The sequence below is a fragment of the Ambystoma mexicanum genome, chromosome 7p (assembly GCF_040938575.1).
Source record: "Ambystoma mexicanum isolate Mex_15411 chromosome 7p, UKY_AmexF1_1, whole genome shotgun sequence".
Lineage (NCBI taxonomy): Eukaryota > Metazoa > Chordata > Amphibia > Caudata > Ambystomatidae > Ambystoma > Ambystoma mexicanum.
The window spans coordinates 52,581,182-52,596,038 of record NC_090939.1 but is presented as its reverse complement, the minus strand read 5'-3'; the positions used below and the strand labels follow the sequence as shown (position 1 = coordinate 52,596,038).

Sequence of the window (14,857 nt, the reverse complement as noted above, 5' to 3'; positions counted from 1 at the left end):
ATACAAATTAAAGTCCTAAAGTCCAGCAAAAGAGCTGGGGGTCTCTAAGGTAGAAGGGAATTAACACAGAATTCTCCCTAACAGTGCCTTTATGCCTGCCTCCTTGTATTCTTCCCGGAGGTATGCTGCCAATGGCTCAAGAGCTAATATAAACAGCATGGTGGACCATGGGCATCCCTGTCTTGTGCCCTATTTTAGCTCCCACTGTTCGGAGATCTGGCTGCCCATCTTGACTCTAGCTATCGGGCTGCTATATAGTAGCTGTAACCATCTGATATATGAGGGCCCAATGCCAGATCTTTTAAGTGTCGCTAGCAACCATGGCCATCTAACCGAATCGTACACCTTGACTGCGTCCAGTGATGCCACTGTGCATCGATCAGTGCTATCATTGGTCTAGTCTATCATGTGATGCAATCTACAGAGGTTCTTGGGTTATTTCTTCCCGGCACACATCCGGTTTGATCCGGGTGTATGAGTTCGGCTATTACAGCCCTACTCGCCAATAGACTTAAAACCGTAAGTATTTATCTATCTTGGCTTAGCAGTGACAGTAGTCTTTATGACCCACAGTCCGTTTCTGGTTTATTTGGTTTAAGTAGCGCAATGATGATGGACTCCCGTAACGTCGTTGGGAGGGACCTCTTTTACAATGCTTCATTTAGCTGGCTAGCAGTGGCGGCACTTTGTCTGTTTTATACTCTTTGCAAAACTCACTAGGCAATCCATCCGTAACTGGCGTTTTGCCAGTTGGTAACTGTTAGGCAAGACTGTATGCAGTACCCTTTGGGTGCACTACAACAACCCTGACCACCTGGCAATAGGAACCGAACCTTTGGTATAAGCTTGTACTACACAGGTTGGTAGCGTGTTGAGCAGCCAGGCTTATCTCAAGAGGGGTCAATGTGAGCTGTAGGGGAGTTGCACAGAAATTCACAGTGACAAGTTTTCAAATAAACATTTGCACTCAAGTTTTTTTAATAAACAATTATTAATTTATTTATCAGTAAGTTTGAATAAGCCTTCTTCAGAAGGAACAATATAGAAGCAACACACAAATACACTCCAAAACTAAACACTCTTAGTTTCTAAATCAGTAAAGGCCCTTTTGGGACGGCCCACAGTCGCAACCTACACCCTCAGGTGACTTCAATAGTTAGGGTGCTGGGGACATTAATATCTTACTGTTGCATTTAGAATATTCTTAGGAATTGGTCAAAGGAAAAGGTTATTAGAATAAATGAGATCACAAGTATTCTTAAGCAGGCAAATACTTTTGTAGTCCCTAAGCAGAGTAATTCAGTATAACCGGTTAAGCCAAAGTCAATGGGCAAAAGTCTAAATGAGCCGAAGCACTTCTGGTAGGTAAGTAGAGAAAGCCTTTCCACAATGTTTTAGAAGTCTTTGAAGAAAAGAAGAATCAATGTAGGGCCACAAGCTGTTTAGGCTTGTGAGTAGTAGAAGATGCAAGCAACTCTACAATAAGAGGTGTTCTCTCAGACGTTACAGTACCTTTGGATTGAAGAAAAAGTGTAGCGGATGACTTCTGTTCCTGTGCAGCTCTGCAGATCTCGCTGTTCCTGGGCCTCAGTCGTGGGGACAAAAAGGAGGACTTCTGGGGACTCTTGTACTGCAATGGGACGGTCACCGCTCGAAACTGCCAATTTTCAAACAATTGGCACTTTGGGGTTATAGCTCCTCGCAACAACCGCAAATATCAAGACCGTGGTGTCTGGCTGTCGAGATGGACTTTCCTTGCTTCTGGGGTCCTGTACTCTGGTGAGGGGGCTCAGGCTCGGTCAGTCCTGCTTCCTGGGAGTCTGGAGGATCTTCCTGGAGCTCTTGGCCTGACAAACTCCATAGGCATCATCTTTTACATTGTGTCACACAGCACCTTCATTGTGGTGACACAGGGAAGCCTTGCAGGTTTCCCTAAGGTTTAAATACCTTCCCTTGGATAAACTACTTTTTTCCAAGAGCAATGAAGTGAAATTGACTTTACTTACTTTTGTACCTTTCTAGACCTTATAATGGGATGCTGGAGGGGTTACTTAGTATCCCCTTTGTCTAGCTTCTCATATAACATTTTTGTTACCCTTTCCTCCTTGAATCGCTGGTGGCAGTGGTTTACTTTTAACTACACTGGTGTGCATTTACCGCGGGATGCGGTCGCAGCTGCAGTAAAGAACCCAAGGGTGCCATTTTGTCAAAATGGCCCAGTCTTCTTTTTTCACCATTTCTTTTTGGAAAGGTCCTTCTTGAGATTAACTCTGCGCGCCAAACTAGGTTTGGTCCCTTTGTTCAATTTGCCCTTGGCGGGATTCACCAGTGAAGCCAGCCTCTGACTCCAGGGTGTCTGGTGGGGGTAGGAAGTGAGGGAGTTGACTGAAACTCACTGTGCTTAGTCTCATAGGAGACCCAAATGCACTCTGTGGTGATTGGCTGGCTGACTGTGCTCAATTGACTTTGGCTTAGCCTGGCTACCTGAATAACTCTTTGTCCCTCTGTGAATGTGTTTTGTCTTCCTTCCAGGAAAGGGTTAACTAACTTTGCATTAGGGGGTTTTACCAAAAGTAATTACCTGCTTTGTGAATATTTGTGAGATCTCTTGTATCATAATAACATTTCTCCTTAACAAACTCTAAAGTATGATTCTAAATGCCAACAGTAGTATGTTAATGTCAACCGTGTCCTAGTTGCTAAAGTCACCTAAGGGTGTAGGAAGTGTCTGTGTGCCATCCCAAAAGGGTACTTACTGGGTTAGAAATACGAAAGAGTGTGTATTTTGAAGTGTATGTGTGTTGCTATTATATTGCCCCCTTCTGAAGAAGGCTTACTCTAACTGACTGATAAATAAATGTATAATTGTTCATTCCAGAAACCTTGTGTGTAAGACTTTATTAGAATACTTGTCACTCTGGATCTCTGTGTAACTCCCCTACAGCTCACATTGACCCCGCTTGATATAAGCCTAGCTGCTCAACACGCCATCAACCTGCGTAGTACAGACTTGTACCAAAGGTTGGGTTCCTATTGCCAGGAGGTCAGGGTTGTTGTAGTGCACCCAAAGGCTACTGCATGCAATCTTGCCTAACACGGGTTGGTGTACTTATTGGCCTTCATTGCGCATCAAGTGGCTTCTGGTCCAAAGGCGCTTTCACCTCTGTTCTACTTTGCTTACGCTTGCCTCGGGGGCCTTTCTGTTCCGCTGCTCCCCCTCTACCTGCGCACTCTGTGCTCTAATCTTCCTTCAGGCACTGCAGGGGCTCTGGCACGTTCCTCAGAATGCTGCTCGCCCCTTGACTGCTGCTGATGGCTCGCAACGCCCTTTTCAGCCGCTGTCGGTCCCGGTTCACTTTCACCTCTGCTGCTTGCACCAGTCCCAAAGAAGTCATACTAGGACAAGTTCCTAGTTTCGCTCCATCTGTGGCACACCCTGTGTTAGGCGAAATTGCATGCAGTACCCTCTGGGACCACCACATAAAATTATGACTACAGGTGCAAGCAAAACCAACCTTTGGTATAAGTCTGTACTACACAGTTTGTGGTAGCGAGCGGAGCAGCCAGGCTTATCTCAAGCGGGAATGTGAGCAATACAAGGATGTTACACAGAGGTCTTACAATCACAGTGGTTCAAGTAGACACTTGCACTCAAGGTTTCTTGGTGCAACACTTATTAATGTATTACACAGTCATTTAGAAAACATTCACTAGAAGGAGGCAACTTAATATTATACTCAGATATACTTCAATACAAAACCAATATGTTTCTGAGCAAATTAGGCTCCCCTGAAATAGGAGCAAAATGGCATTTCAGTAATTTTAAATTGGAGTAAAAATGCACAAGTTAATAGAATGGATCACAAATACTTTCTTGGGCTGTGCAAATAGTTTCAGTTCACTAGAGGACTTGATTCAGTTCAATAGGCCTAGGCCAACGTCAATGGGCTAGTGTGTTGTATAGGAAAGAGCAGTTCTTGTAGTAAACGGTAAAGTCTTTGCCAATGTTCTCAGAAGTAGTTTGTACGAAAAAGAATCATATGTTGGGTCACAGGCTGATTAGGCCTGCAAGTTGGGAAAGTTCCACAAATTTTCACTGCGAGAGATGCGTTCTCTCAATCTGGTTGGCACAGTACCTTAATATGAAGCAAAAGATGTAGCTGAAGACGTTGTTTCCTGGCAGTTCCTGCAGATCTCACTGCTCCTGAGCCTCAGTCGTGAAGAGGTAGGACGTCGGGGACCCCTGCACTGCATGGGATTGTCGGAAAATGCTGACAAAATGGAGTCACTTCAGTTCGAGTAGCTGTAGTCAAGCACACAATCTGGTGTCCTTCTCCCTGGTTAAACCTAACCAGCTCAGAGAATGGTATCCAGGTGGTTTAAGAGTTGATTGGTCCCACCAACTCAAAGGGAGAAGTCGTCCTTGAAGGGCTTCTTTGTCGAGATTAACTTGGTGATTCGGACCTGCAGCAGGGCTTCACCAGGCAAACCAACGGTCCAGGAGTTGCAGCAGCCGTCCTCTTCCAGCTCGTCTTCGGTTCTTTCGTTCCAGTGGTCAACTCTGCTTTCCAGTCCCAAAGACTCACCTTTCGAACAGTTTTCTTCCTTTCATTCCAGCCTAGCTGCCACTCACCCAGCAGGGTGGCTGTCCTTGTCGGACAGTCAGCCAGCCAATCATGCCAGAATGCATTTGGGTCTCCTAGGAGACTAAGCACAGTGAGTTTTGGGCACCTCCCAAACTTCCTGCCCACCCCAGACACTCAGACGCCAGAGCAGATCTTTAGTCCAGAAGCCAGCCAAAGACATAGAAATGAAGCGACCAAACCTGGTTTGGCGCGCAGAGACAAACTCTCTCCAGAAAGAAATGACGAAAAAAAGAAGACTGGGACCCGTTTAAACAAAGGGCTTAAGGCGCCATCTTGAAAAACATGGCTCCCGCGATTTTTAGGTACCAATGTTCGCGATCGGGAAAAATACTGGTAGTACGTTGTAAAACCACTGCCACCAGCCATTTAGATAGGAAAGGGTTGCATTTGACTGCTTCATGAGTTTCTAGACACAGAGGATACTAAGTAACCCCTCCAGCACTCTATAGGAAGATAGTGTGTGCTGGGCCTAGGAATTTAAAAGACTAGTAGTCAATGTAACCTTACGTTCTCTGGGAAACAGTAGTTTATCCCAGAGAAGGTATTTAAACCTTTTGGAAGTCTAAAAAAGACATCCTTGTGTCACTGCACTGAGGGCGCTGTGTAACACACATGAAAAGATGCCTATGGAGTTATCTTAAAACTCCATAATCGAAGAACACAAGAGTAAAAAACACATCAAAATACATGAGTGGGGAAATAAGGCTCACACTCTTTCCAGGTAAAAAAAATCAAGTCCTCAAAATCCTGCAAAGTTGCTGGGGGTCTCTAATGTGAAGGGAATTGGCACATTTATGAGAATTCTCCCTAACACCCGGTACACGCCTCCATGCTTCTGCAGGGGCCATCGGGGTCTTGGTGATCAGTCCATCGTGGAGGTTATACACTCGCCTAAGTGGCAGCGTCTGTGGGCTCACTCCCTGCTGTGTAGTCTCTGGCCCGCGTGCAAGTGTTTGTACACTATGGGCTCCAACTATGCAACTTAACATGGATGTTCTTACTTCTTGTAAGAAGTCCTGTCTGTTCCTGCCCCCTCTCTGTCATGCCTCTGTTTACATTCTGCTGGACTACGCAGCACCGCAGTCGTGAAACCTTCCTGCTGTGCTGCGTTAGGCTGTATTCTACTATCTTCCATCGCTCGTGTTCTCTGTCTCAGCACCCTTACAAGGGCAGGTCAGGTCACCGTGCTCTCGGCCATCAGTCCACAGAATGGGCTCTGTCTGGACTATCTCCTGATCAACCCCATTAATATGCCCGCTCTCATTGTTTGTATACTGTACTGTTTAGTCCTGCGCTTTATCGCTGCGCTCTATGGTGCTTTCAAGCACAGCCGGCGCTGCGGTCTTGTCCGCTCTTCCCCTGCCATGACGGGGCGTACTGCTCCGGTCCTCTGCTTCATTGCTGATCGGTTACCATGCCAATGTTGCTACTCTGCTGGCCGTATAGGCTGGGTTGTGTTATCTGGTGCCTCTGCCATGTCTGGTGAATGCTTGCTTGCTCAGGCCTGCTTCTCGGCGGTCTCGCTCTGCCAGACGCCGTTTCTGATTTTGGCCCAAATTTCGCCCAAATTATTCACAAAATGGGCAGCCTACTTTAAGCTTATGGGTTCTGTAGAATCTGCTATCTTGGCCAGGATCTTGCCGGATCTTGCAGGAGCAGCAGAGACGACGTCACTACCCAATGGCTGCCCTGCCACGCCTCCTCCTATTGACCATGGTTGTAATAACCTCCTTCGGTTTGACGTCACAATTGGCACATTGAAATGTTGGCAGTTAAATTGCTAACTATCCGGTGGTATAGGGTAATGAGCAACAATGCCCCAAGGAGGGCGGCATTAGCTCAGGCCTGTAAGTTGGACCCTGGGACATTGAAAAGTGATCATGCTGCCCCGCTGAGGGGGTTTATAGCTAATAGCGCCCTAGCATGTTGTGCTTTCTGCAGACACTGCCTGCATTATGAGCAACCCGATTAGCTCATGCACCCGAGCCGGGTGCTAATTGATTATATGCCGAGTGGCATTTCAGGCATACAGCAGTTTGTGGTCACAGCAAATCTTATTCTGAATAAAAGTAAAGTTGCATTAGCGATGCCACAGACTCCCCTCTATTTGAAGTTGAAGTCTGGGAGTAATGTTAATGTTTTCTGTTTTTTGCCCAGATACAGACCTAGAGGAGAAGCAGTAGTTCCCTAGTCTTTGATCAGCCTTGTTTATTTCCTTTTTCTATCCAGTGGCAAAGATACCCTGGTGAAGTGGTGGGACCTGGACACACAGCACTGCTTCAAAACGATGGTCGGACACCGGACAGAGGTGGGTACCAAAAAGTGGGAACAAGGCCTATGAATGATGTACAAGTGAGGTGGCTAGAGGGCTGGGAGTGAACTAAATGGCGAACTATGCCCATGTGCGCTTTAGTGACAGTGGGTAGAAGGAACTGCTTAGGTTATTAAAATCCGATGTATATTGTAGTTTTTTCTGCTCAGCTAAACTTCTGTCTAAAAGGCCAGTCTTGGTAAACTATATTAAAAAGTGCACTTCTGATTGTGTTCCACAATATTGTGAGGAATCAGACATGAGATGTTAAGGAGAATTCTAATTTCTGTGCTAATTCCCTTCAACCTTAGAGACCCCCAGCTCTTTTGCTGGACTTTAGGACTTTTTAATTTTAACCCTGGAGTGAGTGAAACCTTTTGCTCACTCATGTGTTTTGACCTGATTTGGATTGTATGTTTCCTGGTTTTGGAATCTGACAAACTCCATAGACATCTACTTTTTATATGGTGGCACAGAGAAATCCTTTAGATTTCTCATAAGGTTTAAATACCTAGTGTTGAGTGTACTACTGTTCCCAAGAAGAGTAAAGTGAAATTACTTGCCAGTTCTCTTTGTAGGTCCAGCACACACCATCCTATGTGGAGTGCTGGGGGGGGGGGGGGTTAGCTAGTAGCCTAGCCCCTTATTCTACGTTCTCAAGTAACATTTTTTATGCTACCCTCACTACTTTAAATGGCTGGTGGCAGTGATTTAATTTTCCTGCCATTTTGCTTTTCTAAAGCAAGCTGAATCTTCAGCTGCAGTATAGCACCCATGGGTGACCATTGTGTTAAAATGGCCCCGGTCTTCTTTTGTTGCCATTTTCTGTTTGTGAGGTCTTTCTTGGGTTTTACTCTGCACGCCAAGCCAGGTTTGAGCCCTTTCTTCCTTTTGCCATTGGCAGGCTTCAGTCCTGAAACCTGCCTCTGGCTCCAATGTGTCTGGAAAGGCAGGATGTGAGGGAGGTTCCCGAAACTCCCCTGTCCTTTGTCTCTAGGAGTGTATGAATGCAACCAATCCTGATTGGCTGGCCGGCTGTCCTTTCAGGACAGCCATCCTGCTATGTTATTGAAAGCCTAGGCTGTGCATAAATGGGAGAAACCTGCTTAAAAGGCGAGGGTTCTGGGACTAGAGGCAGAGTCGACCACTGGGAGAAAAACCTAAGAAACCACGAACGAAGCTTGCTGCATCCTCCTGGACCTTTGCATTGCCAGGTGACGCCCTGCTGCTGCGCTGAAACTTCTTGGTTTAGGCCTGTAGGACACACGTTGGTGCCATCTCAAGAGGGGTAAATGTGAGCTGTAGAGCTGTAGCAATGAAATCCACAAATACAAGTAGCCAAGTAAAACTTGCACTCAAGGTTTTAGTTATAAATAATGATTTATTTATTTAACAGTCCTTTTTTTAAATGCGCATTCTTTAACCCTTTATGTGCCATGTCGCCATTCAATGCCTTGTAACTTTTTTGTTACATGAGATATCTCGGCCAAATAACGTAACGCCACCCAGGAATCCTAGGTTGCTGTAGGGGGGTGAGACAAAATAACCAAAAAGGGGAACATTTTGGGGTTTTTCAAAAAATGCCAATAAAATGATGTACAACGAGGCCTGTGGTTTTTTCCTTGTAAGAGCTAGAAACAAATGGTTTGGTGTGCTGAATTCCCCAATTTCCTGGATTTCAAGAACAGGTTGAGTGGAAATGAAAAAAAAATATTTTGATGTGGTTATCAACCGTTGTGTGAGAGGTAGGCGATTTTGGCCATTTTTGCCAATTTGACATGCGTGGATGGAATGGAAGAAAAGGGTAGGAAAGCCGGATTGGAGGACAGAAAGGCATACATTTCTGATAAGTAGACACATTTCCAAGTTTAGGAAGGGGTGATTTGCGCAGGTCAGGCAACAACTAGGTAGAGGAAAATACCATAGTTTGGGGAAAAAGCGTGAAAAGGACCAAAAAAAGGTATGTGACGGATATGGTTGGCTTGGTACGGCAATGGCTTCTATGAATTGTGAGAAAAACAATCCTCTGCTACATTCCCCCGACTCTTGCAGTTAGGAAATCACACATTTATTGTAGTTTTTCACAAAACAAGCAATACCACAAGCCAAACACTGAGCCATGGTACAGAGGAGTTTTATGGTGACGGCCTGAACAGACGTACTTAGCATGTGTAAATCAGGAACACCAATGTGGTGAGGAACGGCAAGTATACATTTTTTGAAAGAGCACAGGCAGATCTTTTCAAGGGTAGGTGACAAAAGTGTACGGTGCCTAAAACAGCGACTAAATGTAGGGCACATTTGGGAAATTAAAGGGTTGTGTGAAAAAGGGCACCAGCAAATGGGTCGAAACGTTATGAAAATCACACAAACACAACAAATGTCATAGCTTCCCGCGTTCCCACATGTGTCCCGATGAAAACGGTACCTCACGTGTGGGTGCACCTACCTGGAACCCAAGCGGAAAGCCTAAAACGCGTCTAATCCCAAGTCTTTTCCGACAGCTGAATTTCACGATTTCGTACAGATCTGGGGCTAGGGTGTGCAAGCCACCAAGGAAAACGGGGAACTCCATGCATTTACGAAAAGAGGACACACGTGGGAATCCCCAGAGGTCTGACTTGCGCAAATCGGCCCGTAATGTATTTCCCAGAACCCCCAGCAAAGTCCAAATTTGGGGGAAAAAAACACAATTTCCACACATTTTACTCTGGTCACCCACCAAAACACGCCGCCAACAACACATGGCCTAGCGTCCTGCATTCCCACAGGTGTCCCGACGAAAACGGTACCTCACGTGTGTGTGCGCCTACCGGGGCACAAAGGGACAAAGCCGAAAACACTGGTAACCCCAACTCTTTTCGCACAGCAGAATTTCAGGATTTTGACTCGTGCACACCATACAGATTTAGGCCTAGGGTGTCCAAGCCACCAAGGAAAACTGGGAACCCCATGCATTTCTGAAAAGAGGACACCCGTGGGAATGCACAGAGGTCTGACTTGCACGAAGCGGGCAAGAGTTTATTAGCCAGAACCCGCGACAAAGTGAACATTGCGTTTTTTTCCCCCACCAAATATCACACTTTGTCGGGAATTGTGGCTAATAAAAACTGGGGCAATTTGCGCAAGGCAGACCACTGCGGATTCCCCCGGGTGTCCTCTTTTCGGAAATGCATGGGGTTCCCTGTTTTCCTTGGTGGCTTGGACACCCTATGCCCAAATCTGTATGGTGTGCACTTCCACGAAATTCATCAAATTCTGTTGTCCGAAAAGACTTGGGTTTAGCCGGTTTTTGGCTCTCCCCTTCGCCCCCAGGAAGGTGCACCCACACATGTGAGGTACCGTTTTCGTCGGGACACCTTTGGGAATGCGGGATGGTAGGCCATCTGTTGGCGGCACATTTTGGTGGGTGAGCAGAGTAAAATATGCAGAAATTTGGGGGTTTTTTTTACCCCCAAATTTGGACTTTTCCAGGGGTTCTGGGTAATCAATTCTGGACTGATTTGCGCAAGTCAGACCTCTGTGGATTCCCACGGGCGTCCTCTTTTGGGAAATGCATTGGGTTCCCTGTTTTCCTTGCTGGCTTCGACACCCTAGGCCCAAATCTGTAGGTTGACCACATGAACAAAATGTGCTGTGCCGAAAGGCTTGGGTTTAACAGTGGGTTAGCCTTTTCCTTTTGCGCCCAGGTAGGTGCACCCACACATGTGAGGTACCGTTTTCGTCGAGACACCTGTGGGAACGCAGGAAGGTATGACATCTGTTGTTGGCGACGTGTTTCGGTGAGTGGACCGAGAAATATCTCTGAAATTGGCTGGAAATAAACACAATTCTCAGACATTTCGCTTTGGCCACCCACCGACACACGCCGCCAACAACACATGGCCTACCTTCCTGCGTCCCCACACGTGTCCCGATGAAAATGGTACCTCACATGTGTGGGTGCACCTACCTGAGCGCAAAGGGGAAAGCCTAAAACACGGCTAACCCCAAGTTTTTTTCCGACAGCTGAATTTCAGGATTTTTTTCAGAAGCGCACACTATACAGATATGGGCCTAGGGTATCCAAGCCACCAAGGAAAACAAGGAACTCCATGCATTTTTGAAAAGACACCCGTGGGAATCCAAAGATGTCTGACTTGCGTAAATCTACCCAGAATGTATTACCCACAGGCCCTGCCAAAAACCCACATGGGAGAAGGTTGCCGAAGGCCACGGAAATTACCGCCGACTTTGCTGGAGCTCTGGCTGCCCTGTGTTACAGCTTCTCCCCACCAGGGGGACCCGGCAGTGTGCCAGTACCTCCCCAAAGGGAAAAGCTGTAATGCAGCCCAGCTGCAACTCCAGGACGGTTAGAGGTGATGTCCCCGGCCTTCGACATCCATGTTACCATGTGGGTCTACCGTCCCCAAAGCACAGCGGCAGCTTTAGGGATCCACGGCAGGATCCCCATTCCTCCCCGGAGGTGACACCTGTAACGTAGCACAGCCAGAGCTGCAGCCTGCGCTTGCAGACAGACAATCCACATGGGAGGCATCCGCTCCCATGGCAACACCAATGTACTGCTGGCATGGGGGGCCATTTGTGGCCTGCACCCTTCAATTGTGTCCCAGCCCACCAAAATATCTGCCCAGACGGCCCATTCCCACCCACACCACAAACAATCCATCCCCAGTCTCACCCACCCCACTGACAGGGGGCCCTAACCATAGAATAATAAAAAACATCACTCCCATAATGTTGCAGCTGCTCGTGTAGAAAAAGCTGTACACAAAACAAAAAAAAATGTTACCTACGGTCACACCAGCAAAATAAATCTACACTCATACTTTCCAAGCATACCCCCCCCTTGCAAGCCATCTTTGGTGGTCTACTGAACCTCACCCCCCGCCCCCAGTGAAAACCCATTTGCCCCTTCCTACGGGCAGATATCTGCCCCCAGGGAGGGCTGCATGAGGTGCCCCCCCCCACACTCCATTTGGGGAGGGGGAGAAGCCCACCCCAAAAGGACAGACAGGCCCCCCCAATGGATGGGGAAGTAGGGTTTGGGCACCCTGGGGGCAGATTGGCACACCAATTTGCCCATCTGCACCAAGGGAAGTTTGGTAAACAAAGAAACAAATTGAAAATGGCAGGCTGCACTTTAGTGGGGGCTGAGGGGCACCCTAAACCGCCCTCCGGAAAATTTTGAAATGTAATGGGGGGGTGCACCTCTCCACCCCCACCCCAAATGGAGGGGCGGGAAATCTCTCATAGCCCTCCATGGGGGCAGATAAGGGGGGGGCTGTCATGCCCGCCTCCCTGGGATCGGGTGTCCCTTCCTAGGAGCAGATATCTGCCCCCAGAGAGGGTTGCATGACATGGCCCCCACTCCATTGTGGGTGGGGGGAGGGACCACCACCCCTTCCCATTAAAGAAATTTTCCCGGCGGTTTGGGGTGCCCCACAGCCCCCCCCTAAAATGCTGTCTACCATTTTCACTTTTTTCCTTTGTTTACCCAACTCCCCATGGCACAGATGGCCGCAATAGTGTGCCATTCTGCCCCCAGGGTGCCCAAAACCTACTGCCCACCCATTGGGGGGCCTGTCCGACATTTTGTGGTGGGCGTCTCCCCCAAACCCAAATGAGTGGGGGGGCACCTCATGCAGGCCTCCCTGGGCCTCCTACGAACGGCTGCGTGAGGTACACTCCCCCCTCCATTTGGGGTGGGGGGGAGAGGGCCACCAAGAAATGTGGGACAGGTCCCCCAGTGGGTGGGGCAGTAAGGTTTGGGCGCCCTGGGGGCAGATTGGCACACCAATGTGCCCATCTGCGCCAATCGCAGTTTCGTAAACAAAGAAACAAATTACCTACTAAGCAGCCCCCTCAACGCCCCGCATTCAAAAGACATCCCTGGTGTCTAGTGGCATTGCTAGCCACGAATCGAGCGCTCTGCGAACAGTAATGCTGTCATAAAAGGTGTCTGGGGAAAGGGGAGAATCTCCCCTTTCCAACGACACCTGCCTTGATCTCCGGCTTGAAATGCAGCCGGAGATCAAGGCAGAGCAAGGTGGAGACTCACCTTGTGCTTTCACTGCGGCAGCCGAAAGTGGCTGCCGCGATGAAAATGCTTTCACTTTCATGTCGGCGTGCATTACGCATGCTGACGCGAAACTGAAGGTAATCCATCCCCCGGGCAGTGAGGTACCTCCCCCTCACATAACCCGCGGGTTGTATTACTGTTTTATGTGATCCCTGTTTTGCAGCGATCACACAAAACGAAGTGCCAAAAAGGACAAGCTATCTCGTCCTTGGCAACACGGAGGTAATGTCAAGGACGAGATAGCTCGTCTTTGGCACTTAAGGGGTTAAAAAGAGCAAAATGTGTATGTTAAGGAGAATTCTCAGAAATGTGCTAATTCCTCTCTACCTTAGAGACCCCCAGCACTTTTGCTGGATTACAGGACTCTTTAATTTCTTACCTGGAAAGAGTGAGACCTTTTTCCCACTCTCTCATTTATCTTTTCTGTGATTTTTTTCTGTGTTCCTTTTGGTTGTGGAGTCTGACAAACTTCATAGGCATCACATTTTACATTGTGGCACACAACACCTTCAGTGCAGTGGCACAGGGAAGTCTTTTACATTTCCCAAAGGTTTAAATACCTTTCTCTTGGATAACTACTGTTTCCAAGAGCAGTGAAGTGAAATTGACTTTACTTACATGTGTAACTTTCTAGACCCAGCACACACTATCTTACAATAGGGTGCTGGAGGGGTTACTTAGTATCCCCTTTGTCTAGCTTCTCATGTAACATTTTTATGTTACCCTTTCTACAATTAATGCCTGGTGGCAGTGGTTTACTTTTTACCACTGTTGTGTGTTTTTACCGCAGGCTGCCTTGCAGCTGCAGTAAAGCACCCTTGGGTGCCATTTTTGTCAAAATGGCCCGGTCTTCTTTTTTTGCCATTTCTTTGTGGAAAGGTCCTTCTTGAGATTTACTCTGCGTGCCATACCAGGTTTGGTCCTTTTGTTTGTTTTGTCTTTGGCAGGATTCACGATTGAAGCCCACCTCTGGTTCCAGAGTGTCTGGCCAGGTGCAGGAAGTGAGGGAGGTGCCCAAAACTCCCTGTGCTTAATCCCCTTGTTTACAGGAATGCACCCAAAGGTGATTGGCCAGCTGGCTGTCCGGCAAGGACAGCCACCCTTCTGTTTGACTGACAGCTAGGCTGGAATGAATGGGAGAAACCTGCATAAATGGTGAGGCTTGTTGGCTTGGAAGGCAGAGTCGACCACTGGACGAAGGAATCCCAAGAGGTACTTGGAAGAGACGCCTGCTGCAACTCCTGGACCCGGTGAAGACCTGCTGCGGTGCTGAAGCTCCGGATTTGCCTCGACTAGAGAAGCCCTGCAAGGACGACGACTTCCCTTAGGGTGGTGGGACCAATCACCTCCAAAGTGTACACATCTGGACATCCTCTCGGAGTTGGCTGTACTTCCTTTTTGCTGCAGGGAGAGGAACACCAGATTGGAGTGCATCACTTTTAAGTCTGACCCGCGCTGCTGGAAGATCCTCCGGACTCCCAGAAAGCCAGACTGCCTGAGCCACCTCAACAGAGTGCTCGGACCCTAGATGCGAGGAAAGTCTAGAGTGGTATCCGAGAACCCGCGGTGGTGCTATTTGCCGAGTGCCGAGATGCTGAAACCACAAAGTGCCACTGAATTGAAGTTTGCCCTTTGCTGTTGCTGACCATCCCATTGCAGTGCAGGAGTCCCCAGAAGTCCTCCCTCTTGTCCTCACAACTGAGGCCCAGGAACAACAGGATCTGCAGAGCTGCAAACGAACAGAAGCCAGCTTGGAACCATTTATTCTAACCAAAGGTACTGTACAGTCTAAGAACTTGCCACTTTCTGTGTAGCCTT

General features: G+C 47.8%; 1 protein-coding gene across 1 annotated transcript in view; it reads left to right on the top strand.

Moving 5' to 3' along the window:
• The window catches only part of WDR3 (WD repeat domain 3), a 386,077-nt gene that overhangs the window by 97,982 nt on the left and 273,238 nt on the right, over positions 1-14,857 (top strand). Inside the window, exon 5 of the mRNA XM_069635757.1 lies at positions 6,876-6,954. Coding sequence (XP_069491858.1) covers positions 6,876-6,954 — 79 coding nt within the window. The remainder of the gene's footprint in view (positions 1-6,875; positions 6,955-14,857) is intronic.